This window comes from Falco cherrug, chromosome 8 (genome assembly GCF_023634085.1).
Source record: "Falco cherrug isolate bFalChe1 chromosome 8, bFalChe1.pri, whole genome shotgun sequence".
Taxonomy (NCBI): domain Eukaryota; kingdom Metazoa; phylum Chordata; class Aves; order Falconiformes; family Falconidae; genus Falco; species Falco cherrug.
In genome coordinates, this window is record NC_073704.1 from 58573198 (window position 1) to 58600474 (window position 27277).

At 47.2% G+C, this 27277-nt stretch overlaps 1 protein-coding gene across 1 annotated transcript in view; it reads left to right on the forward strand.

Annotated features, from left to right (window-relative positions):
• The first annotated feature begins 256 nt into the window (after nt 1–256).
• Nucleotides 257–27277, forward strand: part of FAT2 (FAT atypical cadherin 2) — a 46539-nt gene continuing 19518 nt past the window's right edge. Inside the window, exons 1-11 of the mRNA XM_027807346.2 lie at nt 257–3596; nt 4051–4365; nt 11216–11277; nt 12123–12434; nt 13092–13302; nt 15741–15880; nt 17665–17940; nt 18398–18608; nt 19585–23637; nt 25884–26080; nt 26711–26864. Coding sequence (XP_027663147.2) covers nt 287–3596; nt 4051–4365; nt 11216–11277; nt 12123–12434; nt 13092–13302; nt 15741–15880; nt 17665–17940; nt 18398–18608; nt 19585–23637; nt 25884–26080; nt 26711–26864 — 9241 coding nt within the window. The 5' untranslated portion in view covers nt 257–286. The remainder of the gene's footprint in view (nt 3597–4050; nt 4366–11215; nt 11278–12122; nt 12435–13091; nt 13303–15740; nt 15881–17664; nt 17941–18397; nt 18609–19584; nt 23638–25883; nt 26081–26710; nt 26865–27277) is intronic.

The following is a 27277-nucleotide window of genomic DNA, read 5'->3' on the forward strand; positions in this document are numbered from 1 at the left end:
AGAAGGCAGAATGAAGGAGGGGAAAGATCGCCGGCAGAATAGGAAGTCAGCCTGATCTTGCATGGCTCTTCACATTTTTGCCCTCTACTATGGCAAAAACAGAAGGAAAATGAATGGATCTGAACGAGCATGGGAATGTGGGAGAACAGGTGTCTCACTGGGACAGAGGGAAGAAGAGCTGAGCCAACAACTGCATCACCAAGGGCCAGGGTAGAGAGAGCAAGGAGGTGGGGCTGAGCCCATGGGGACTTTGTCTCTAACACAGTGGTCTTAATAAAAATTACCAATGTTCTTCCTTTGGCACCTGCAGGACCCAAGGAGACACCACACCATGGAAGTCACTATCAGGAGGCACTTCCTGAGTTTTGCTGTTTTCCTGATGCACTGTGTGGTCCGCAAGGCGAGCTGTGAGAAAGGCAACACTTCCCCTCTGCACTTCACCCACTTCTTCTACAATGCCACCATCTACGAGAATTCAGCCCCCAAGACCTATGTGGAGAGCTACGTCAAAATGGGTATTTACAAGACAGACCCTGAGTGGGACATCAGATACAGAATAGTTTCTGGAGACACCACCGGTCTCTTTAAAACAGAGGAGCACGTGATTGGGGATTTCTGCTTCCTGAGAATAAGAACCAGGAGCAGCAACACAGCTCTTTTAAACCGGGAGGTCAAAGACAGTTATATGTTAATAATCAAGGCCACAGAGAGCACCTTTGCCTATGAAGCCTGGGCCAAAGTCTTGATCCACATTCTGGACAGAAATGACTTGAAACCTCTCTTTTCACCCCCCTCCTACAAAGTGTCCATCAGAGAAGACACTCCTCTGAAAACAGTTGTCAGCATCCTCAGCGCCACTGACGCTGATGCTGGCCAGAACGCCGAGTTCTATTACGCCCTCAACACCAAGTCCGACCTATTCACCGTCCACCCCACCACAGGAGCTGTTATGACCACACGCAGGCTGAACAGCACCCATCGAGGCAGGCACCACCTGCAGGTGTTGGCTGTGGACAGAATGAGAAAGATCACAGAGGGAAATGGCTTTGGGAACTTGGCTAGTCTCATGATCCAAGTGGAGCCATCTGCCAGGAAACCTCCCTCTATCTCCTCGGTGAAGGTGACGCCACCTGACTCAGCCGAAGACTTTCTCTATGCAACTCTGTCTGTAGAAAGTGGTGACTCAGAAACAGGGATAGACTCAGTTGACTTTGTGGATGGAGATCCAGGAAGACATTTCAAAGCCATCAAATCCTACTTTGGGAGCACTGAGTTCCTGATTGTGTCAACCAAAGAGATCAACTGGCTACTTTACCCATTTGGTTTCAACCTCAGTCTGCAAGCCAAGGACAAGAGCAAGCCACCACTGTTCTCTCCTATTAGAGTTATCCATATACCTCCCTCCAAGTATGTCTCTGCCCGGTTTGAGCAAGAAGTGTACCGGGTCCAGCTCAGTGAATTTTCCCCAGCTGGAAGCCAGGTTGTTATGGTGAAGATCACACCAGTCTTCCCAAATCTGAAATATATTTTGAGACCTACTCCTGACAGCACAAGCTTTAAAATCAATCCTCACACTGGACTGATAACTACAGTCAAAGCAATGGACTTCCACGAGCAGTCTCATTTTGAACTTGAAGTTACAACTGTAAATGGTCACACATCCACAACTGTTGTCATTGACATCACTGACTGCAACAATCATGCTCCGACTTTTAGTCAGTCTTCATACCGTGGGGCCTTTGATGAAAATGTTCCTCCTGGTACCAGTGTCTTAACAGTAAGGGCTACAGATGAAGATGAAGGAGACAATGGCTTTGTCACCTACTCCATAGCCAACCAGAAACCAGTTCCCTTTGTCATTGACCCCTATTCTGGCATCATTTCCACCTCCAAGTCAATGGACTATGAGTTGATGCAGAGATGGTATCATCTGCGAGTGTGGGCATCAGATTGGGGCTCACCCTTCCGCCATGAAACAGAGGTGTACGTCTCCCTCATGCTGAGCAATGTCAATGACAATGCTCCTGTGTTTGAGAAGGCGAGCTGCAGTGGCACCATCCCACGGGATTTTCCTGTTGGGAACCCTGTGGCCACAGTCTCTGCAATTGACAGTGATGAGCTGCAGCACATCAAATATGAAATCAAGTCTGGCAATGAGTTACAACATTTTGAACTGAATCCCATCTCCGGAGTAATATCCCTTAGAATACCTCTGCAAGATCTTCCTTCTGAACAGCCTCTTTTCTACTCTTTGAAAATAACTGCAACAGATGGGGAGAACTACGCTTTGCCAACATCTGTAAATATCACTGTGGTCAGCCAAGGTGTCCCCATCAAAATGCAGTGTGAGGAAACAGGAGTCTTGAAACAACTGACAGAAACCATCATACACTCCATTGAGTCTCAGTCTCAAGGCCACGGGCAGGATGATGAAACATCTCTGAACTTGCATCTTATAAACCATAACGCTCCAAAGTTTGATGATGGCTTTCCACGATCTATTGATATCATAGAGACTGTTCCCATCAACTCAACTATTGCTGACCTTTCAGCTATTGATCCCGATACTGGTTTTAATGGAAAATTGGTCTATGTGATCTCAGATGGAAATGATGACAGTTGCTTTACCATCGACCTGGAACTAGGTCTCCTTCAAGTCCTTTCTCCTCTAGATCATGAACGAACCAGCTTCTACATTCTTAACATTACTGTGTACGACCTTGGCACACCACAAAAATCATCTTGGAAACTCTTGGCTGTGAATGTGTTGGATACCAATGATAACACTCCTAAATTCCCACAAGGTGCCTACTGGGTGGCAATACCAGAACATGTAGCAACAGGGACAACAATAGCTCAACTGAAAGCAGAAGATGCTGATACAGATGACAACGGGAGAGTAAAATATTCTCTCCTAACCCCCACTGATAAGTTTGCCATTAACAGTGTCACTGGAGAAGTGACAGTTACAGGTGCCCTGGATAGAGAATTGTGGCCTTGCTATGTGCTAAAAATAGAAGCTAGGGACCAGCCCAAAACCGGCTACCAGCTGTTCTCTGTTACAGATCTCATTGTGACTCTGGAAGATGTAAATGACAACACTCCACAATGCCTCCCAGCCCTCAACAGTGTGAAGGTGCCGGAGGACCTGCCTGTGGGAACCATTCTCCTGTTTCTGGAGGCTTTTGACCCAGATGCTGGCTCTGGGGGTGAGGTGAGGTACAACCTCATTAATGATGAGGAGATGATGTTTCATGTGGATAAGCTGACCGGGGCACTCCGGTTGGAGAAGGAGCTGGACTATGAGAAGAAGGACTCTTACAATCTAACTGTGCAGGTCAGTGACGGTGGGAAGCCCTTCTCTCGCTCTTCCCTCTGTCACCTGGAAGTGAACATCGTTGATGTCAATGAGAACTTGCACCCACCACGCTTTGCCTCCTTTGTCTTCAAAGGCTGGGTGCAGGAGAACAGTCCTGAGGGCACATCAGTGATGATGGTCACAGCAAAAGACATTGATAAGGGGAAAGATGGCGAGGTTCAATATTTCCTCCGAGAGGGCACTGGCCTGTCTGTCTTCCTCATTGAAAAGGACACAGGTAATGGCAGCTTAGTTTAATGGTGTACCTTAAAGGCTTAAACTACGTGCTGTGTTTGGCCTGACTCTTTGACCCAATAGAACATTTCTGTATTCTCTCTCTTTACACAGTTCCATGCATTCAGACCTTGCTTGCTTGTGCAGGGATGTACAATGTGCATCCCTGCATTTGGGGAGGAGCAAGCAGGGTTTGTCTCCTTAAAATAATGACAAATCAATATCTGTCCTCCCCCAAAATACCAAGGTCTTCTCTTTCACTTGTGTGCCAGATTACCCTCAGCACAAGCAAGCCCTCACCTTCCACACAATCTCACAGCCATACAAGGTTGGTGCAAGAACTTCTGTCTGCAGCAAAGGCCAGGAAGCAGACTAGAGACACAGACTGGTCTGGCACTAAGGCCAAAGTGGTCTGAGTTCCTTAAATCCCTCACAAGCACTTTCTGTCATTCTTCTAGGCACCATCCGGACTACAGGACCACTCGACCGAGAAGGAACGTCTCACTACTGGCTGACAGTGCTGGCCCTTGACCTGGGAACAATTCCTCTGTCTTCTGTGACTGAAATTTATATTGAAGTCACCGATACCAATGACAACCTGCCTCAGATGTCCAGACCTGTCTTCTATGCCTCTGTGATGGAGAATTCCCCACCGAACACATCTGTCCTTCAGCTTGATGCCTTAGATCCAGACTTTAGCTCAGAGGGAAAACTGACTTTTCATATCCTAACTGGAAATCCTCAAGGACTCTTCACCATCAACCTCATTACAGGTAAGACTGACCTAACTCAGCATCTGTTTGTGAGGTTTCCAAGTGCCCAGAGGATGTTGCATATTCAATATAAACAGCCCACACAGCTGCTTTTGTCACACCTTCCTTCTGCAGCAAAAGTCTCAGTCTCCAAATACACCATGTGGGGAGGCTAGGGATGGAAACCCTCAACCTGAGGGCTGCTATTTGCATCCAGATGGCTCTTAGAATGACACAAACGTGCTACTTGCAAAGCCCTGAACAGAGCCAAGCAGTCACTTTTAATCTTCCCCCTTATAAACAACTGCCCTACTGCACAGCCTGAGCCAGGAAACACCCTGCTGGAGGTGACGATCTGCTCCTGAGACAGACCAAGGCAGGATTAATAGAAACGAATCCCACTGCATTTAAAGGCTCCACCCATTCTCTGGCACTATTAGTGTTCTAAGTGTAGTAAGCCTCTTCTGCCATCTTCCTAGACTGTATCTTTCATCTCAGGATTAATTACCAGATCTTTCAGAGCCATCAAAAACCCGCTGATGTTTTGTGTAAACAGCTTCCTCAAACTATCCCAGCAGAGCTGACATTGGGCCAGTCTGGCAAGGCAGGCTGTGCCGAGCCCGAGCCCTTCACGCCACCAGCTCCTGGGAGAAGAGGGAAGGGAGGGCACAGAGCCCGAGTATGGGAGAGGATTAATTGCACGACTTTGATCTCCTGCAGATGATAAAAGCAGTTCACCTACTGCAGCAGGATAGAAGCCTGCTCTCAGATGAGAAAGGAGCTGCATGTATTGGAAAAGGCTGATGTAGCTCCCAATTACATGTTACCTGTGGTGTAATGGTCTCTGGCAGTCCTCTGCAGCTGGCTAGGAGCGGGGATGATTAGAAAGAAATTGTTAGGCTGAAACACTGAAATCCTTCTGGTTGCAAGAGATTCATAGGGTGTCTCTGTGTGGCACCATATAGGCACACCTGCAGATGTCAGCTAGCTGTGACCACTGCTACACCCAGCTGTTTAGCCAGGTTAGGGCACTGCTCTGCATCCAGCTTTCCCACATAGTCCAAACTATGCACAACTCAGACCCACAGACAGCTCACGCAAATGCAGGGCTCCATGGAGAGATGCCTTCAGAGGCCCTGTTTTACAAGACCACTGCCTTTTCCATGGGATGCGGACCAGAAACAGCTGTCAGGACACCAGCCTAGGCCCCGTCAACTGCTTGCACCCATGCACCCTGCAGGAAACTCAGCCTTTTCTGTGCTGCAAGCAGCAGGCAAAACTTCGACCCTAGTGGGAGTGCAGCCCTACAAAGCCAAGCTGCAAGGCTGTCGTCTCTTATGGTAAAATAAGCAACACTGGCAAAATCTGAACGTTTGCTGATGAGACACCCCACCTCTAAGCGAACCCTTTAATCCCATCTTGGACAAAAAAAGCTCTCAGGTATGAGTCATCTCCTATCCATCTCTCTCTACAGTCAGGTAATTTGCATGTGAAGAGTGATAAGTTTGTCAGTCCTGTAAGAAACTCATGAGCTGATCTTATCTCTTGGACAGTTGCTGGAGGTCTCTTTAAACCCTGAGCTTGGAGGTTGTTTAAGGACCTGCTTCCAAGCCTGATGAGGATTCACTTATCCGTTGTTTTGCTTGCATGTTACCCAAAAGAACAAATAATTGCCTGCAAACATTGGCATAAACTGAGCAGTTTATATCTTCATCTTACAATATCTAAAGAGAAATCATTGTGCTACTACTGCCAGAAAGAATATCACAGCTTGTCTAAATTTCGGGGCTGTAGGCAGCTTATTGGAAACCCTGTGATATTTTCATTCTGCAGACAAGGGCATGCTAGTTGCTCCATTAAGTAGAATTAAAATATAATCTTTGGTCTCAGCCTGGTAGTGCAGCATTGGAAGATGAACTGCTGGTCTTTCAGTTCCTGGTTATTCACATCAGTGCAGGGTTGTATCAGAAAAAAAAAAAAAGCATTATCTCAGTGCAGTGCAAATAAAATGACTTACATTTGAACATGAGAAAAAACACTCCAAGTATCTGAGCACTATAGTGCTATTAGGCCACTGATGTTTATTCTGGATTTTTAGTTAGGACAAGTCCTTTTTTTTTTTTTTTCAAATGCAATAAATGCATCTCTTCTTTCACTATGTAGAGGAAATGATCACAAAAAGACCCAGAAAATTTCAGTTCTTGAAATGCCAGAGATCTATATGATCCAGATATTGCTAATATTCTTTTTGTGGTCAATCCCAAATCCTATGACATCAAAAGAGATTGAGTAGGCAGAGCTGCTTAGCTGTAATGAGGCTGAATCTGTGTCACATCATTCAGTGATAAACACTGAAGTTTCAAGAGGAAGGCACAGGGGCTGCTGCTCTTTGCCACATGGTTTAAGCAAAGGACAGGATCACCTGCATGTGTCCGGAGTTCCTCCAGCACCTGCACCAGAAGGGAGGCTCCTATGTGCAGAGAAGACTCTGATCAAGACTTCTCCTCTTCTCCTATGCCACACTGTCATAAAAGGACAAATAAGTCACACTGGCACTGAAATAAGCCAGAGCACGAGAGGACCAGAGATCAGTCTGAGTCTCTCCTAGGCAGGGCACTCCTGACAGGAGCCCCTTGGCAGAGGGCCTGGAGGAGGAAGCTTGTTCTCATCCCATGCACTAATAGGAACTAAGGTCCTGATTTACAACAGGCACATCTACACCCTTGACTTGTCCTCCTGAGGTCTTCCAGGGAGACAGGAACAGCTGTGATAACTGTCCCCCAGCAGGGCTCGGCTCCTCCAGCTCCCCTGAACTACCACAGAAGGGCTCTAAGCATCTTCCAGCTCTCAGTTCCCTAAAAAGGGTGGAGAAAAAGAGGGAAAATAAATGAAAGGCTAATGAGAAGAGGGAATAAAACTGTGCAGTGAGATGAAAGGTTTCTGCCATCGGCAATGGAATCTCTCCAGCCCTGGCAGCTGGTGCAGAGCAGTGTTTGTGGGAGACAGAGAGATAGATACATGGAGAGATGGGCAGATAGTAGTGTTTGGGGTATTCTTTTACTGGAAAATTTTCAGCTTGTTTTGTGCGGGGTTTGCAGTACCTGATGTACAGGGGGTTCCAGTCCAGACAGGACCATGAGGAACTGGGAGGCTGTGGTAGGAAGAGTCAGGACGAAGCCATTCATCCTGCTGAAAGGCTATTTGGAGAATCCTTTTACCTTGGTCCATTCATCTCCCGCTCTTGTCTAGTGCTTGTTCTTCTGGTGTTTCTCCTGCTGTGTTAGTGTCCACAGGCTTCCCCAGGATGGCTGTTGTTCCCTGCATTTCTCTGCATGGAAGGCCATCCAGACACAGCCTGCTCATGGCACCTGAGGGGTGGCTGCACCGCTGCTCCCCGAGCCAGCATGCTGCAGGCTCCAGCTGAGCGTGGAGTAGTGCAAAGCGGGGTCAGGACAATAGGGGAGGAGGGAGGAGGGGAAGAACAGAGAAGAGAAGGTGAAATGGAATCAACAGTGAGGCAACAGAAAGAGGATTTCAGGAGAAAAACCTCTTCCCTTCTCAGGCTCTTGTGAAAGCCCCAGTGCCTGCAAACCTGATTCTGGCTATTTTAACTATCTTAGATTTTCCTCCCTGCAGCGAGGGCAGGGGGCCAGCAACCTCCACCCCAGCCCTGCTCTTGCCAGCAGAAGTTATTATTATTTTTTGCTCCCTGACAACAATGCACTGTTAATTTTGCTGCTCCTGTTCCAACACGACCAGCTTTCCTCTCTCCCCTTTCCAGGCAGCAAGCGGGAGAATTGCAGACAACCCTTTCCCATTGCTGTGTGTAGATAGGCTGCCAGAGCAGAGTCTGTGCCTGCCTGTATGCAAGCAGCACAAGGGATTGTTTCTGGACCTTCAGGTGAATGAAGAGCTTGGCTAATTGGCCAGTTGCAATTAGGACCTTTGACAGTTTTGTTCAGTCTCTGTAGGACTCAGCAGAAACGTTCAGGACCGCACACAAGAACACAGATAAAAGACACCCACTCAATCGCAAGTCCCATGGGATGGGCTGGTTGGTGTTTTCCAGCAAGGTTGGGACTGTACTGATAACTCACACACGTGCACATGCACACGCAAAACACTCTCGTTAAAAACTAAACGTGCACTTCCCAGGCCCTTGTAGGGGGCAGCAGAAAGAACTGAGGAACTATTTCCCCAGGCCACAAAAGCTGACAGCAGTTCCCCTTTAATAACAGTTTCCACTTCCATTTCAGCCCTCTGGCTTCACAGGGTGTATAACCAAGTAGCAACAAATAAAAATACCCATTAACTCCAGCTGGCTTCTCTCGAGCACCACGTCTGATCCCCGTCTCCCTGTCTCAGGGTGCTCAGTCACCGTGTGAACACTGCTGGCAGTTCATGCATCCTGGCAGCCACACAGCACCAAGGCTCCGTACGGGAATTAGAGTGATGAACTGTTAACCACAAGAGCTTTCTGATCTCAAGGCAGAGTGGTAACTGCCTCTGGAGAGGGGAACTGGGAGCCACGACTGGGGACAGAGTAAGGGACAGAGGGAGTTTGCCCGGGGTCAGGAGGAGAGGCCAACCCTTCGACTTGTGGCACAAAGGATATGAAGCTAAACCCAAAAATGCCATCTGGTAAGGCTCCCAGCTGCGGTACGGTACGGGTCTGTGATTAGAGTCGAGTCAGCTCTTAGTCCCCAGGAGATCTGAGCATCTTCGATGGTACAGACCTTCAAGACAGTCATTAAGTTCCAGTTCATCTGCCTTCACTGCAGTCCTTCTTCTCCAGCTCTAGAAAGCTCAGCTATGATCCTGTTTTCTTTCATTTTTATCATTAGGTCATGAAAGAATTTCAGGGTGTGACCAGGCAAATCCAACTAATCACTTCAGAGTGGTTTAAGTTACTTTCCATCAGCTAGCATGCAGTGACCAAGTGCAAACAAGGTATTAGTCTGTTGCAACTGAATTTTGCAAATCCAATAGACTAGAAATATCCCTGGGGTGCAGACCAGTATCGGGTGGCTGTGCTGTCAGTATCTAGCTCTGTGTCCTATGGGCTTGTTAAGCCAAAATTATGAATCATCCTCTGAGGCAGCTAGAGTTTTAGGCTTTGCTCCCCTGTCCTAGCCAACCTATTGGCAGCATGGACAGGAGCATCAGAGGTCTAAGTGAACCACTGCTGCAATTCCTCCTTTAAATCCCCGTTAAGAAAGCATTTCCATGCACATCAAGAGTTTTGCTGCTATTGGAGCCCTACAGTCTCCCACAAGCCTGGGAGAGGGTCAAAAGCTCCTCAGCCAGTGTGCTCTCATGCCACTGCTGAGTCCTCTTCACCTGCCTAGAAATCAAAAGGAAGACGAGAGAAAAGAAAAAAAAATCCATTACATACATGCAAATGGTCTTTCAAATCATCTTGTCATAACACATTAAGGAGTGTTGATTCATGATTGTAAAGGCATCAAATAAATGTTTAGTGCAGCGGCTGGTGCCAAATATGAATAATACTTGCTCCAGAGAGCAAGTGGGAACGGTTAACAATAGTCTGGTTCCAAGCAGCTGCTCCTTACTCCCTCCTTCAGCTGCCCAGTGTTTCCTGCAGCCATTTGAAATTTTCTCCTGCCTATCATGCTCAGGCAGCGATACAGCAAAGTATGATACATCTGAAAACAATACTATTAATTAAAACTTTTTGGCTTTGGACCAGAAATGAGAGTTGAAATGTGTTCATGCAACTCAAATTTACAAGTCTTTCAGGATGCACAAGTACACGTGCCCACACCACTGCAAATGCACACTGCCTCCCATGCAAAGCATTTCCCAGAGTAGCATGAGTCTGTATCTTTGCTTGCAATGATCAGGAAAACTCACCCTGCCTTTCATTTGTGCAAGGGAGCAGGACTTCCCTTCACAAGGAATAAATACCATGATAACAGCGACTGCTACTAGCAAGAGATGTGGAGAACAGACAAAAACACTCACAGGGGTCAGACTTGATGACTGACAGAAAATCTTGCAATATATACACAATTTCTGTAATCTGTAAAGCATTTGTGAAATGGTCTAGAGCTGCTTTTCCCCAAAAGCACTTGATAAGGACTATTATCAAGCCAGATGTGGAAACAGAAGCCTCAGCTCCACCCTTGCCACTCTTGCATTTACTCAGCTTAGTCATTGATGGGCCAAAAAGAGGCAATTCTGATGATTTTGTTTAATTTCTGGTTTATTACAGCCACAATTCCTCCCTCCTGTGTCCAACCTATTCCCTGTGGTTAAACTTACCTGTATTTTTTAGAAATCACTCAAATCTTGTAATTGTTAGAGGATTCATCCTGTCTCTCAGCAAGGCTTAAATAATATACCAACATTATTATCAACTGGGTACCTTATATTTAGCCTGAATGCATTTGTTCTGGCAGTAGAAGAGAGGGTATTTCCCAAGACAGAGGACAAACTTTTGTCAAACACTGTAAATTGTGAAAAGCAAGGTTCAGCACAGGGAAAAAAGCATCAAGACTTTTTAAGAGGCCAAATTTGTGCCAGCGCATGCAGAATGTTTCTTACTTAGAGACATAAGAGAAGTTTTGCTTTCATGGTCCTCCAGCCTTGATAACCTTCATCTGGTAGGTGTCCCCCCTCCTCTGTGGTGCCAGTAGCCAGAGGAGCGAGAGCAGCATCTCTGCACAGGGATTTATACTGCCAGGGGACCGCTTGCCCTCTGCGGGTGTATGCCTTTCTCCTCCCATCACAAAGGGCATCTGAAGCAGTGCAGGTGGGTGGGGGGCTGATGCGGGACACATGGGGATTTGATCAGCCCTGGCTTTCCTCGGACGCTGTCTTGGAGCTCAAGGGGTTTCTTTCTTGGCAGGACTGATTTCTACAACTTTACGGCAGCTGGATCGAGAATACAAGGCTGAACATATCCTAGAGGTGGGTAATGATGATTGTAATTAGCTTTATTTACCTACAAGTGTATTAAGTCCTCAAAGAGCTTTCCTTGCAAGTTGGAGCACAGAGAAAGAATCTCATCCCATCAGCTCCCAGCTGCTGGGAAACTTAATTAAATGGTGTGTGTTGCCCTAAGAAACAGCTGCAGCAGCACTGCAGGGTTTATTATTTCCTTACTGAAGACTGGAGCAAAAGTCCTGTTCTGGAAGCTGTGGGAATGCAGGAAGAGGGCTGGAATTGTCCTCTAGCAGAATGGACAAGAAGTTATGGGGAAAAGAGCAAGCCAGAGAAATCCACCATCATTTATCTCATCGTATCAGATATTGCTTGTAACTTTGTCTTACTGGCCCCCACCCTTAGCTGCTCTGAGCTATGTGTATTCACAGTAGAGGGATCTTCAGGTGTTTAAGCCCATCAGGGTGATCGAGGACAATACATTTCCCTCTGTAATGCAACATGCTGGGAGCGTGCACAGGCACAGCAAAGTGAGGGTGGGTGATAACTTGCCAAGCCATGTCAATACAAACGTTTTCAGTTGTGTGAGCCCTAATGACCAGCCTGACCCACTGCCTGGAGCAACTGCAAGCAGGAGTCCTGCAGACGCATCTCCCTGTGCATGCACAAGCCTTACACCATGCCAGCTACAGCCACTAGATTTTACCCTGCAGAGAGGAGCGATACCTCTAAAAACACCTCCGAGATAGAAATGCAGATGCACACAAAACCCCTAGTTTAGTCATTGCCCATCAGGATGAAGGCTGGCTGCTTATGCCGTGAGTCACGACAAAGAGTTCTGTCACCTACTTACTCCCTTTGCTTTCTGGCAGGTGGCTGTTTCTGACAATGGAGAGCCAGCCCTGAAGTCCACCAGCAGAGTCGTGATACAAGTCCTGGATGCCAACGACAGTCCTCCCAGTTTCCCCCACAAACTCTTCATGGTGCAGCTCCCCGAGCGAGATGCCTCGGAGATGCCACTGCCTGTCTACAGGCTGATTGCTTCGGACCGTGACCAGGGCCAGAACAGCCAGATCACCTACACCATCGAGGAGGAGGAGGAAGGGATATTCACCATCAACCCCACAACCGGCATGGTGTTCTCTAGGAAAGCTTTTCCTGCCTCTGAATACAACATACTCACGGTGAGAGTAGAGGGAAACAGAGAGCGCCAATGGGAAGAGATGGGTCGAGAGGGAAAGAGAGGAAAGGCTGCAGCAACAGAAAAGTTAAAAGAAGAAAAGAGATGGAGAAAATGCAGCAGTGAGAGGACAGCCTGAATGAGACAGGCTTGGGTTACAAGGAAAGAAACTGGGAAGGAATGATGGGAAATGCAGAAAGTAATAAGCTATTAAAAATGCAGGATAAATCTAAAATTAACTGTCCGAGCCACTCTCAGAGATGAATACAGTGACGCATGATCCCATATGGATGTGGACCCGAACCTGAATGGTCTTTGGGTTTCAGCGGTGCCTCTAAGTGGCAGTCTGGTCAGGCCTTGGGGCTCGGCTATAGATTTAAAGCTCTTCCACATTCTGTGGGTCCTTGCAACAAGGCTTGCAGTCCAGGTCTCTGGTTGTGGATCGAGCTTGGCAGATTTGCTTGATGGTCAAGAGGAATCTGGGTTGCGTGGCTCTATCTTGGAAGCAGCCAGAGCACTGGCCACTGGGTCAAGAGTTGTTTTGTGGGATTTGAGGCACACTCAGACCTGAAACTCCTGGTGGGTGGGAGAAGCAGCTTCCGATGGGGCTCCCACAGGCTAAAACAGCCTTTTCCCTGACTGCATGTGCATTTCCCTGCAGGTGAAGGCAACAGACGGCGGCAGCCCACCACTTTCCTCCCATGTGAGGCTTCACATCAGCTGGGTCTCCCGGCCCGGCCCTTCCTCAGAGCCACTAGCTTTCGACGAACCCCATTTTAACTTTGCCGTGATGGAAACCGATCCTGTGAACCATATGGTGGGAGTGATCAGCATTGAAATGGGCCCCAGCCAAGTGTGGTTTAATATCACAGGTGAGACACAGAAATTAAAGCAGGGCAGTGGTGTCAGGGAGCATTTGCCCCAGCTCCCTTGGCTTTCAGCACTTGCGTGCCTGAGGTGATGAATTTGTTTGCTTTAGGTGTAGGTGCTTTCTCACAGACACCAAAAGGCTTAAACAACCATAGACAAAGCTGCTCATCCAAGGACTCTGGTGCCAAGTGCAATTATCTAACACACTTTTTAAGTGACATTCTGGGACTTGTCAGTGTTCTCTGATGTAGTGTGAAAGGCAGGGCATGCCAGTCTCAGCTCCTCCTGGGAATCGAGTGACACCATTGGTTGTGGTAAAACAGCCTGCAAGGATCCAGGTGTCTGGCTGGTCTTGCAGACACCCACACCTCTCCTTCCCTGTTGAGCCCATAGTCTCTGCAGGGAGACAAGAGGGAAAGATTCCTCAAAAAGCTGGTCTGACCTAACTGGTGGGGCTCTCCCACCTCAAGCATCCCAGGGATGACTTAGATATGTCATGAAGAATCTCTAGGGCCTCCTCTAAGACACATGGTGCTAGGGCAGAGGGGACATGGGCTGTCACCCCAGGAGACTCATCAGACAGCAGGTGTGCAGAACTGGTCCTACAAACAAGGGCCAATTGTGCTCATGTAATTTGGTGTTTTGAAGTGGTGCCCCTATCTGCCTTGCACGGCTTTTCCCTGACACTGCCTGCAGGGCTTGCCCTCGTCAGACAAAGCCTTAATTGGGTGAGTTATTAGTTCTTCCCCTTACTATGTTAGGGCAGGGATAATGGTGTATAAATACAATTAAGCAACAACAGATACAGTGCTATCAGGAGCAGACAGTATCAGTGCAAGGCTTATCTGGCATTACTAGTGTCTGCTTGGGTTTGCAGAGTTAACGGTATATTCCTCTGAATTTTATCCCATTGTTTCCCTGCTGAGTGCTTCTGTGCATGCTCAACCTCATCTTTGCCAGTTCCTAGTGCACCAAGTGCTACTCAAGGCTCTCTTGGTTTCTATACCGGTGGAAGAGGACAGGATTTCATTTTCCCTGCTAGGGAAGCAAAGCATCATGATAGCTGGCAACCAAGCAACGCAGAGATCCAGGAGCCTTCAGCACCTCATTCAAACACTCGCCTTTTCCAGTTCACAAAGGCTCTGTCACTGCAGTTGATGATGTCTGCAAAAACCCTGATAAAGCAGCATCTTTCTTAAGCTCTTTCCTTCCCTGGGCTTCCTCTTTCCCTTTGGCACTGTGCAAAGAGAGCTCTTTTCTCAGAGAAAGGCATCCATGGGTTCTCTTTTCCTCTGTCTCTGCTTCTTTCTGTCTCCTTCCCAGCAAGAAAGTGGTGGTCCGGATGGCTGGCAACCCATTTCTCCCACCGGGGAAAATGTGTAATTTAACAATCAGCCAAGATTTTCCCAACTGGTAAGAGAATAAAGCAGAATCCAGAGCATCCAGTAGCCAGGAAGGGACAAGCTGAGACCTGGGATATATTGAAGAAAAGTGCTTCTACCTCTCCTTGTCTCAGAACAGCATAGCGGTGTTTCATGTGCAATAGAGAACTAACAGGCCATCAGCAAGTGAGGCATGAGAAAGGAGCTGCCACGCCAGGGCTGCACAGCAGTAGCATGAGGGACAGCCTTCTGCTGCTGAGCTGCTCTGGCCTGCGGTTCCCCGCACCATGCAGCCATCTGGGTTGGAGACAACAGGCTCTGCTCACCCTGGAAGCACCGTCTGCCTCCCCAACTGTTCAAGTATGGGCTTCTTCAGGTAGCTCACAGGCTTCCAGCCGTGGCAATGAAGACCATCAGTGATATGCCCACAGTGTGACCTTGAATTGGAAGCCAGCAACAGTGTTGCTCAGCCCTGCAGGTCCCTGATCCATGCTAAGCCTGTGATGCTGCATAGCTGGAGACCTTGTGCAAATAAATCAATGCTCAAATGTGCCTGTGGCAAATCTAGCCAAGACATCATATGCATATGTGCATCCTTTCCGCTTCTCTCCTCCTCCTCTTCTCTAATTCCCCTCACCTTCCCTTTCGTACACCTTTGTCACCATCTGTGACTACCTCTTTGTCCAGCTTCTTCATGTCCTCCCTGCCTCCTGTGTCCATCTATCACATTTTGTATTGAGTTTCCCGATTTGGAAGAAACCTCACCTATGGCACTGTCCACCGTCTAGCTGCGGCCAAAGAGGTACAGCTAGACCGAATGTCTACACATCCCCATCCAAGCTATATTGCCTGGCATGCCACATATCTGCAGCCGGGCATGAGCTCCTCGTGTGGTTCGTATATGGTGTCTGGAGGGAACATCCTCTTCCTTTGGATCTCCAGGCAGCTCCTAGAATCCCTTCCCCTGCAGAGGCTGCCAAGCACCTGCAGCTTGCTTCAGATAGAAATCTAACTTTAACTGCACCCCACTTCCTTCTCTCGTCTCTCCCCTATCCCAGGTGGCGATGATGACATGGATTTTGACATTGAGAAGAGTACAGGCAGCATGGTCATTGCAAGACCCCTCGATGCAAGGAAGAAGTCAAGCTACAACCTGACAGTAGAAGTCACTGATGGGTCCACTACCATCAAAACCCAGGTAATGGTTTATTTTCTTTAGCAGAGACCCCATCTAGAGTGAGTATACAATAAGGGAATCTTTCCTGTGACCCTGCTGAGCTCTGGATCAGGCGCCAGGCACAAGAATCTCTTTACACTGTGATCTTACATTACACAGTGACCCAGGTCTTTCCTAAGTACCAAGCTAAGATTTTTTTATGTGGTTGGAAACCAAAATGATCTAGGAAAGCCTGGGCCTCTCCTGTTGATCACAGCCAGCTCACAAGGACACGGCTATACCACCAGCCAAGCTGGGGTGGCAGTTCATACTCTCAAGACCTCAATTTGCTGTCAGCTGCTCAGGCTGAACTACAACATGGCTGGGACAACCTGCTAAGATATGAGGGAAATGCATATGTGGTTAGATCAGGTGTGGGACCACAGTACCGTATCAAGGGGTGTTCCTGGCACTTGCTAACCTGTACAAAGCCAGCGCAGATGCATCTGCAGGAGGTGAGGTCAGCCCTCCCCTGGGCTGCTCCAAGTCTGCAGAGCACTGAGAACATATCAGCACTGATGTCCAGGGGGCGAGTGGGGCAACTACAGAGAATGCTGTGTCCTCTGAGCTGCCACATGAAAAGCAAGTGTTGGCAAAAGGAGACGCTTTGCTCTCAGGTATTTCCCTGAGCCCCGGTTAAAATGGCTGCGGAGATTTGCCTATCTTTACCTACCCTCAGGAAGGGTATTCAGGGCTTGAGCTTTCACCAACCATTTTCTCCACGCATAAACAGCAGCCAAAAAACCCAGCCCTCACTGCACAGGAAGACCTAGAACATGAGTCACCCCTCAGTGACATTTATCGTGGGAAACTCACTGCAGAGGTTTGTGGGGATGATGAGTGAGGAACACTACCATTCCTGTGAAACGCAATGCTAATGGACAGCTATCTATCTCAACTATCTTCAGGTATTGTTCCAAATAAACAAACAAAGCCCCACCTTGCCTGCTGTGCATTCCCTGCCACCTTGCATCTCATCCCTACGTTTATTTTGGCACTCAAGGCACTAGCAGATGTCAAAAAACCTGCTTGTGCAAAGCACCCATGGCATGTTCAGGTTTGCTAAAGGAAGCTAATTATTACACTTGGTTGGGACTTCCTAAGATGCCATGAACACATCAGTAGGGGGGTCAGGACAGCCAGGGTAGGAGACCAAACACAAGAAACTAGGCGACTTTGCAGGCAGGATTCAGGCAGGCCATTCACAGGGGTTTGTTGTTAAATGCAGAGGGGAAGATATGGCTAAGAAGCGTGGACCGAAAACTTTGCTTTTGCATACCTTCCCTGCCCCCATGTTGCTCTTGAGACAGGCCAGCCCCTCCCTTCCTTTGCCAAAGGTCCCCCCCTCTGTCAGCTTTGTGGTGTGTAATTAATGAAGACTAGTGTGGAGGCACCAGCCAGCAAAGCTGGCACCGTGGATGAGCAACTGATACTTTTTGTGGCAGGCTGTGACGGTTTCCCCATGTGCCAAGTGCAGGCACGCTCAGTCTGAATGGCTTGCCAGATTGGAGAGATTTAAAAAAAAATGAGAGGAAGCAAGCTGAAAATCACTAAGGGAAGGCACAGCAGGAGTTCCTGGGGAGAAGGCCAAAAGGGTTCCCAGTCACCATGAATGGCAAAGCCCTGGGAGTTGGAAAGCTGTGGCGGTTACAAGGCTCAGAGCACAGCTACACCCAAGAGGGGTTGGTAGCTGCAACTTTACATGGCTGAATAAGTCAAGTTGCTCCCACGTCTCTGCAGCCCTCACTGTGCTGTCTCCCCCACAGGCATTTATCCATGTGATTGACATCAACCAGCACCGTCCCCAGTTCCTGGAGAGCCATTACGAGGTGAGGATTCCTGAAGATACCCCCTCGGGGAGGGAAATCCTTCAAGTCAGTGCAACAGACAAGGACAAAGGCAAGGGGCTCATCTACACCATCCATGGCAGCGTGGACCCCAAAAGCACAAGACTTTTCCAGCTGGATCCAAGCAGTGGGGTCCTCACAACAGCAGAAGGCTTCAGTTCCCAGCCCATGCCTCAGCACACCCTAACAGTGATGGTGAGTCCTAGCCAAACCCTGCTGAGTCCATCGGCTTGGCCAGCATATATGGGTCGCTGGAGAAATTAAAACTGGTTCTAGTCTTTGAGGGAGGATTTGTCTAGAACAACAGGGAAGAGGAAAGTAGGATGTTAACCTTTACTGTATAGCCATCCTGGAGAAATCTAGGTAAAACCCTGCTTTCCTCTCAACTATGGGCTGCACCCATCACCTGCTGATTTCATTGGAGAGCCACTGTATTCTTACACAAGAAAGCACAGTGAATAATTGTTAATATTTGAAATTCAAGGCTGAGCTTTGGTGCTGAAACTTGCAGGCTCATTCCCACCCAAGGGGTTGGTACCACTGAAAACCCCCACCCTCTGTAAGAGTCCTGACGAGCTACTTGGAAGCCTGCTGCAGGCAAGGCTGCCTGCTCCCTGAGTGTGACCGTACCTGCTCTTCCTCGGTCATTCAGGTGCGAGACCAGGAGGTCCCCATCAAGAGGAACTTCGTTCGAGTCATCATCCATGTGGAGAACTGCAACCTGCACCCTCCACAGTTCAGCAGCATCCATTACGAAGCAGAAGTGCTGGACTCAGCAGTGCTGGGCACAGAAGTTATACAAGTCAGAGCCTTTGATCAGGACCAAGGAGCCAACGCTGAAATCCACTACTCCCTTCAGGCAGGTGAGAGCTGTGCAACAAGATAGTTTAGGGTATGAACGTGCCTGCATTTCTATGCTCTAGCCGGTGACCAAACAGTTGACCAGCTTTCTCTAGCTGTTGCAAAGAACAGTAAATGGCTGCACAGTTCTAAAATCCAGAGAAAATCTAGAGTGAGCAGGTAATTTCCATATTACAGAACATTAGCATCCTTCCTTAAGAAGACAGTTCAGTGTTGAGTCACTGGTCTAAGAAAAAATGTGACTGGATGAGTTAGAACAACTTAAAATTTGCTCTTCTCATCCATGGGAACTGAGGGAGGGCTCCCTGTTCAGCTGCTGTCAGACAAAAGTACTCTGATTCCTACAACAGCCACCATCACTTCCACCGCTTCTACCAAGAAATACATCCTTGAGGAAGAGCGAGAACCCTTTCAGCACTGGTTGATGGTGGGTTTGGGTCATGCAAGCTCAGTGGGCAAGTATTTTGTCATTCACTTTAAAGGTTAAAACAAATATTTATGGCTGTGCCACTCTGCCTATTTAGCAGCTAAATTCTTTGCAGGAGACAAGCCATCCTTTGCTCCATCTTTCTCACTGCAATTTAGATCAAGGACTAAGGAATTTAATTGCTCCTGAAGTATTGGTAATTATAAGCATGACAGGGCTTGAAGGAACTAGTACGGCCTATGCAACCTTGTTCTGCACATGAGGCAAAAGCTTCAAGCACGTGCTCTGCCACCACTAAATATGCTCAGATTAGAAGGATGTTTATCTCTAATTTACATTTTGATTGATTTAAAAATTAGTTCATAGATCTCAATGAGTTCATTGTTCTTAGAATTAAAATTATTTAGAAATTAATGGAGAGCGTTGCCTCCCAGTGAAAGAAACAGATGTTAATTAGGCCTGAAATCAGGACCATCTATGGAAAAGAGGTTCAGAAAACCAAAACCAACAGGGTGTCTGTATTCTTCACTTTGTAATTTCTCTTCTTGCAGGTAACGGGGAAGGTTTCTTTAGCATCGACTCTTATTCTGGAATTATTACAGTTGCCCAGAGACTGGACCCATCCAGGCAGGAGCGATTTACTCTCATTGTAAAGGCAGAAGATCAGGGGTTCCCCCAGCTTAAAGATTCTTCTACAGTACATGTCCGCATTAGACCCTCTGAGCGCACGCCTCCAAAGTTTCCAGAGGCCGAATACATCACAGAGATCAGTGAAACCACTGCTGTTGGCTCTCCTCTGATCCAGGTTTCAGCCACAAGCTTGTCACCAGTCAGCTATGAAATAAAAGATGGAAATGGAGATGGAGTGTTCTCCATGAACTACCAGTCAGGCCTTATTTCCACTCAGAAGACCTTAGATTTTGAGCAGGTATCTTTTTACCAGTTGAAAGTCCGTGGCACCAACATGGCTGGAGCATTTATGGACACAGTGGTACTTATCTATGTCATAGATGAGAATGACAATGTGCCGATCTTCGTTAAGCCTTCCTTCGTTGGCTGGATCATGGAGAACGCTCCATCACAAAGCATGGTTCTGGATGAAAGCAATTCTCCCCTTGTGACCCATGCAACAGATGCTGATCAAGACTCCAATGCTCTGCTGGTCTATGAGATTTTGGAACCGGAGGCACTGAAATATTTCACAGTAGATCCCAGCACAGGGACGCTGACCAGTCGTGCTGATATAGACTATGAGCTTACCCCAGTTTTCCACTTCAGTGTACACGCACATGACAGTGGAAGTCCCAGCTTATTTGCGTCTAAGCCGGCCAGAGTCACAATCCATGTTAAAGATGTGAATGATTCACCTCCAGTCTTTTTCAAGGACACTTACGAGCTTTCTGTCTTGCTACCTGCCCACTCAGGGATGGAGCTTTTGTCAGTGCAGGCAAAAGATGCAGATTCAGAGGTGACATACAGCATCGTGGAAGGGAACCTTGATAATGCTTTCTACATTCATCCGCTTACAGGTCTCATCTCCATTCTTAACACCACTGGCCTGGGAAGCTATCGTGAACTCACGGTCCGAGCTGGTGATGGCTTGTATAAAAGTACTGCTCTGGTTAAGCTAAATTTAACTCAAGCACAAGGTACTGGCTTAAAATTTGATCAAGACATATATACAGTAACTGTGATGGAGAACTCTACAGATGAGAAGACTCTCACTGTCCTTGGGGTCAAGGGGTATCAGCTAAATGAACCACTTTTCTATTCACTTTTGAATGGAAAGGAAAGATTCAAAATGATCCAGGCATCTGGAGTACTCCAGACCAAGGGTGTGAAATTCGACCGCGAAACACAAGACATGCACGAGGTAGCTGTGGAAGTGAAGGACAATAGGAAACCACCGAGAGTGTCCCAAGCCACAGTGAAGGTTTACATAGAGGATGTCAATGACAATCCACCGCAGTTTGAGAATGTGCCATATTACACCTCGGTGCAGGATGGCACAGAGCCAGGTGACGTCCTTTTTCAGGTGTCAGCAACAGACAAAGACGTAGGGGATAATGGAGCCATTACCTACTCATTTGCAGAGGACTATAAATACTTTTGGATTGACCCCTACCTGGGAGACATCTCCCTTAAGAAGCCTCTTGATTACCAAGCATTAAATAAATACAACCTCCGAGTCATTGCTAAGGACAAAGGTGAGCCTCCCCTCCGTGCCGAAGAGGAGGTTGTGATCAGTGTGAGGAACAAATCCAACCCTCTGTTCCAAAGTTTGTACTACCGAGTGAAGGTGCCAGAAAACATCCCCCTCTACACATCTATCCTCCACATACAGGCTCGCAGCCCTGAAGGCTTGCGCCTCATCTACAACATCGTGGAAGAAGATTCCCTGAAACTCTTCAGCACTGACTTCAAAACCGGTGTCCTTACTGTCACAGGCCAGCTGGACTATGAGCTAGAGACAGAACACACCTTCACTGTTCGAGCCACAGACACAGCGCTAGGATCCTTTTCAGAAGCCAGAGTAGAGGTGGAGGTAGAGGACATTAATGACAACCCCCCCATATTTTCCCAGATCATCTACACAGCATCTGTCTCGGAGAGTTTGCCAGCACAGACCCCTGTTGTCCAGATCTTTGCCTCTGATAAGGACTCAGGCAGAAACAAAGTGGTCTCCTATCAGATCTTGGATGATGGTTCAGATGCTACCAAGTTCTTTAATATTGATGCCAGCACAGGGCAAATAACAACTGCTCAAGCACTTGATTATGAAAAAAATCAGCAGTTTCGCATGAAAGTAAGAGCTGCAGATCATGGGATGCCTCCACTTAGCAGTGATGCCCTGGTAATTGTAGATGTGACAGACATCAATGACAACCCCCCCGAGTTCAGCCAGCTTCAGTATGAAGCCAAGGTGAGTGAAATGGCTACATGTGGGCATATCGTGATAAAAGTCCAAGCCCTGGACCCCGATAGCGGAGACACCACCCGACTGGAATACGTGATACTCTCAGGCAATGACAACAGGCATTTCACTATCAACAGCACTTCTGGAATAATATCCATGTTCAACCGCTGCAAAAAGGACTTGGAGTCATCTTACAGTCTCAGAGTTTCTGCTTCAGATGGAGTTTTCAAGAGCACCGTGCCCGTGTATATCAATACCACAAATGCCAACAAATACAGCCCCTCTTTTCGGCAGAATGTGTATGAGGCAGAGCTGGCAGAAAATGCTGAGATAGGTACCAAAGTGATTGAACTGCTGGCTATTGACCCAGACGGTGGCCCATACGGCACCATAGACTATACCATCATAAATAAACTTGCCCATGAGAAGTTCTCCATAGACAATAAAGGCTGTATTGCCACGCTGCAAAAACTGGACAGGGAAAATTCAACAGAGAGAGTGATTGCCATTAAAGTCATGGCCAAGGACGGGGGTGGGAAGGTGGCATTCTGCACTGTCAAAATAATCCTTACAGATGAGAATGACAACCCACCTCAGTTTAAAGCTTCTGAATACACGCTGTCTATCCAGTCCAATGTAAGCAAAGGCTCCCCTGTCATCCAGGTACTGGCTTATGATGCTGATGAAGGTGCAAATGCAGATGTCATTTACTCCGTTGACTCTGTGGAAGATGTGGCAGAAGATCTTGTGGAGATCAATGCTGCCACTGGGGTTGTTAAGGTCAAAGAGAGCCTCGTTGGTTTGGAAAACAGAGCCTTTAACTTCAAGGTGAAAGCTGAAGATGGCAGACCCCCTCACTGGACTTCCCTTCTCCCAGTGAATCTTCAGATTGTCCCCAGGGAGGTGACGTTGCCAAGGTTTTCTGAGCCCCTTTATACATTCTCTGCATCTGAGGACCTTCCAGAGGGATCAGAAATAGGCTCAGTCAAAGCTTTTGCAGAGGATCCCATCATATACAGCCTGGTGAAGGGAACCACTACAGAAAGTAATAAAGATGAGGTGTTCACGCTGGATGAACAAACAGGGGCTTTGAAAATCAAAAAGGCCATGGATCATGAGACCACCAAGTGGTACCAGATTGATGTTATGGCTCACTGCACACATCAGGAGACTGACCTGGTCTCTCTGGTCTCTGTGAACATCCAAGTGCAGGACGTCAATGACAACAGACCCGTTTTTGAGGCAGATCCCTACAAAGCATTTGTCATGGAGAACATGCCATCAGGAACCACAGTCATTCAAGTGACAGCTAATGACCAGGACATGGGAAGTGATGGACAGGTGACCTACAGTCTGGAAGCAGAATCTGGCAACCTCCGAGGACTCTTCACCATTGATGGTGAGAGTGGGTGGATCACCACACTAAAAGAGTTGGACTGCGAAGATCAGGAGATCTACCGGTTTTATGTGGTGGCCACTGACCATGGCAGGAAAGTCCAGCTCTCTTCCCAAACCCTGGTGGAGGTCACTGTCTCTGATGAAAATGATAATGCTCCACAGTTCACCTCAGATTTCTATAAAGGATCGGTAATTGAGAACGCAGAGCCAGGGCAGGTTGTTGTCACACTGAGTACCATCGATGCAGACATCTCTGAGCAGAACCGGCGGGTCACATGCTACATAACTGGTGAGTTTTTCCTGACTTTAAATCTTCAGTGAGCAAAAATAGACTATCATCTCAAAGTGAGGATTTGATACGTTGTCTTACAGAATATTAATACCGAAATAGCATTATACAGACAGTCCCATAAGACGCAGGTGATGAAGCCCGAGCTCTGTCATGAGCTGGATTCATCAGTTAAATGAGTCTGGGGTATCCAAAACTCTTTAGTAACTAACTGCAGTGGGTGGAATTATCATTATAATAGCTATCTCACCACCAAATTGTCCTATTTATTTGGAAATAAATAAATAAAATATGTAAGTAATTACACAGTACTGTAGATATATTTATTTACACTTTCTTAACAGAGGAATAATCAAGATTGTAATTTTAATACTTACGAGAAGGATAGAAGTGGTGGCACAGCAGGAAGGAAGGTTTTTCACACATAGATACTGTGATCTGTATTTGTAAGTTCTTTGACCCAGCTTTTTCTCCTGCAAACCATGCAGTCAGTTTACACCTATGTGTAGCCTGCCTGTATTTTTAATAACTATATTTGTGCACATAGGATGTGCATAACTTCCTGATATTAAATGTGTCTCCTATGATGCCACTGTGACCCTGACTTAACAAACAAGTAGACCTCACAAGGCTGCAGTTAACCACCCTGAAGAACTGGTGGATATTTGAGACTTTCATGTCAATCTTAACGAGACTCCTGGCTAACAAGAAATACTAAAGATGACTCTCGCACCCCTGGAACGTCAGCTGTGCCAACTGAAATTAACCACTGCTGTAGAAGAGCAAAAAAGTTATACTGGAATGCTTGTTGTGCATCGGCACAAGTAGAAGCTTGATTTTACGGTACTTTTTGACCCCAAAGGGTCTCCCTCAGACCTGGAACAGATACTTCAAATTAAAATGTTTGTGCAAACTCAAACGAGGACCCTTCAGGGTCAAAACATTTAGCCAGATCATGCTGCAGCCTGTTATCTATTATTGTAACCATCCAAAACAGGGGAGGAATGTTGGTACTTTCAATTGGTTTATGGCATACCTAGGTATTTGCAAACCTTTGGGAGCAAAGATTCAATCCATTTATGTATTTGCACTTCTGCCATCTTAAAGGTAGTAGTAACTTCCAACTGCTTTAAACCTGAGAGAATGCTTGCTATATTACTGGTGAATACATGTATACATTTCTGCTATGTACTTAGAAGCATAAGTCAAACTCTAGCCATAAACACAGAAATACAACTGCAGCAGAGTGCTGCAGCAAAAGAAAGGAGGAGGTGAACACAGAGCCTAGCTTCCCGTTGTTCACATGCACATTGACCTTAAACACAGAGAAACTAAATCTGAACATGGGCTGGAGTCTCCCAGCATCAGAAGAAGGGCTAGCAGAGGTCTTGCTGCACCTCCAGATTCACCACCTCATCACCGCAGTGCAAATAAAAGCAGAAAGAGAGTGGATGTAATTTACCCCACTGTGCAAGGCCCTTCAGAGCCTAACACAAACAAGCCCTGGAGCCAGCTCTCTTCATTGTCTCCCTTACCTAATGTGCTCCCTCCTTCTGCCCAGCTGCATGGGTTCAGCAGAGGACACCAGCTCCTTGCCAGAAAAGGATTCTCCAGGGTCAGCATCCACCCCATTCAAAAGCTACTCTGTGTAATATCAGTAGGAGCGGCATGAATCTGGTGGGCTGGAGAGCCTGCCTAGTCTGGATTTACCTGTCTGTCATTGTTTGGCTCTTACAAAATCAAAAAGTAGCCCCAGAAAGTGTAGCTTTATATTAAATACATCTGTAGGTTAAAAGGGAGTACAACTACACAGGTACTGTAACAATAAGATCCAAGCAATGTCTGCAGGGTATTTGCCACTCTCAGATCCCTTTAGGAACATGCACCGAGAAAGACTGACACACTTTAGGAAAGTGAGACGATGTGGTTTTGAGGCAATGAATATGCACACCTGCAGAACATTACCGAGACACTTCTGCAATCAGGAGTAGTTTCCTCCTTCCAGTGTAATATGCAAACAGCTAGTAAGAGAAACGAGCAGGGTATTTCTCAGCTATGCAGTGAAGCAGACCAAATGCTCCTCACCTGCCAGATATGACACTAACGCCCTCTCTGTGGCACCACTGCAAGTCCTTCAGGTGTCTCAAGGGCCCGGCAGTGGGCACACCTATATCCCCTTTCCTTAACTCATCTGATTTTCAGCACTCGGTAAATGTCTTTTTTCCGTGCCTCCTGCCCCCTTCTAGAAGGAGATGTACTGGGACAGTTCACCGTTAACCAGATTGAGGGCGAATGGACAATTTCTTCCAAGAAGCCTTTGGACAGAGAAGATACAGAAAAATATCTCCTCAAGGTTATGGCCTCTGATGGAAAATTTCAGGCTACCACCGAAGTGGAAATTTTTGTTCTGGATATCAATGACAACAGCCCTGAGTGTGGCCAGGTAAGACCTCTGTCCTGGGGCATCAGGGGCACAAGACGAGCACCTGGGAAGGAGAGAACACAATAGCAAGGAAGAATGAACAGAAAGAGCATGTTAAGAGGGTTTGGCTTGTCATAATTCTTCTCACACGATCTTTTTGCTTTGATTATGCTTAGCAATTTTAATTAAGCTGCATGTCAAGCAAGAACATTAAATCTAGCCTCCAAGCATGTTTGCCAGCAGTAAGTGAGCGCCTAAACATTATGAAGGATAATTTCTGGAGATAAACAATGCCAGGAAGCCTCCTGGGTAGGGGCATGTAAATTACTGAGTTTTATATCCTGCTAAGCTGAGAGATTCCCATCAGGAGGTTTGTTACCGTAGAGAGCTGATTGCTGGTATGGATGTTACCCATGGTGAGAAAGAACAGAGGTGGTTGCTTCCCAAAGGAGATTCAAAGGCTTGTGTGAAATGAGCTCACTGGTCCCAGTCCACACCCCTGCAGCGGCAACGTGAGGCACGTTGTGTTCCCCCATAAACCACGTGGTTTATCCTTCTCTATGAAGCTTCTGCTAGTCCATTCCTCCCCATGTGGGATGAAGGTATTTTGGACATGGCTCAGATGCCAATGACACCTTCTGTCCTTGCCAGATATTCTACACTGGGAGAGTCTCTGAAGATGCTCTGCCGGGTCTTTTCATTTTGAAAATATCAGCGACCGACCCTGATGTCGGCAGCAATGCCCAGATAACGTACAGCCTCCACGGCCCTGGCGCAGAGGAATTCCGGCTGGGCCCACACACAGGTGAGAGCAGGGCGATGGGATGCTTTTATCCTTTTCCTCACCCACTCCCAAGAAATGCCAGCTGCCAGCATGGCTCAATACTTGCCTCCTCTTGAGCAAACAAAAGGTCTGTTCATTCCAGCTCTCCCAAGCTAGGAGGAATGGCAGACAGACAGGTTTATTCCAACACAGTATAGAGGAGAGTGAGCTCTGCAGCTGCCTGCTGGATTTCTTTACAAATAGTCCATTAGCAACAGTAAAATGCAGGGCAGGTGCTGTTGCTAACAGCCAGGTCTCAAGGAGGAGAGATCAGCAAGTGTTTGGCTTGAGACAAAGACCCAAGTCCTAAACTCTAAAAAGCACCTTACCAGGTCTTGGGCAGTGTCTTTGCCCGAACAGACACAATGATCATCCTAGAGAACAACTGGGGTTCA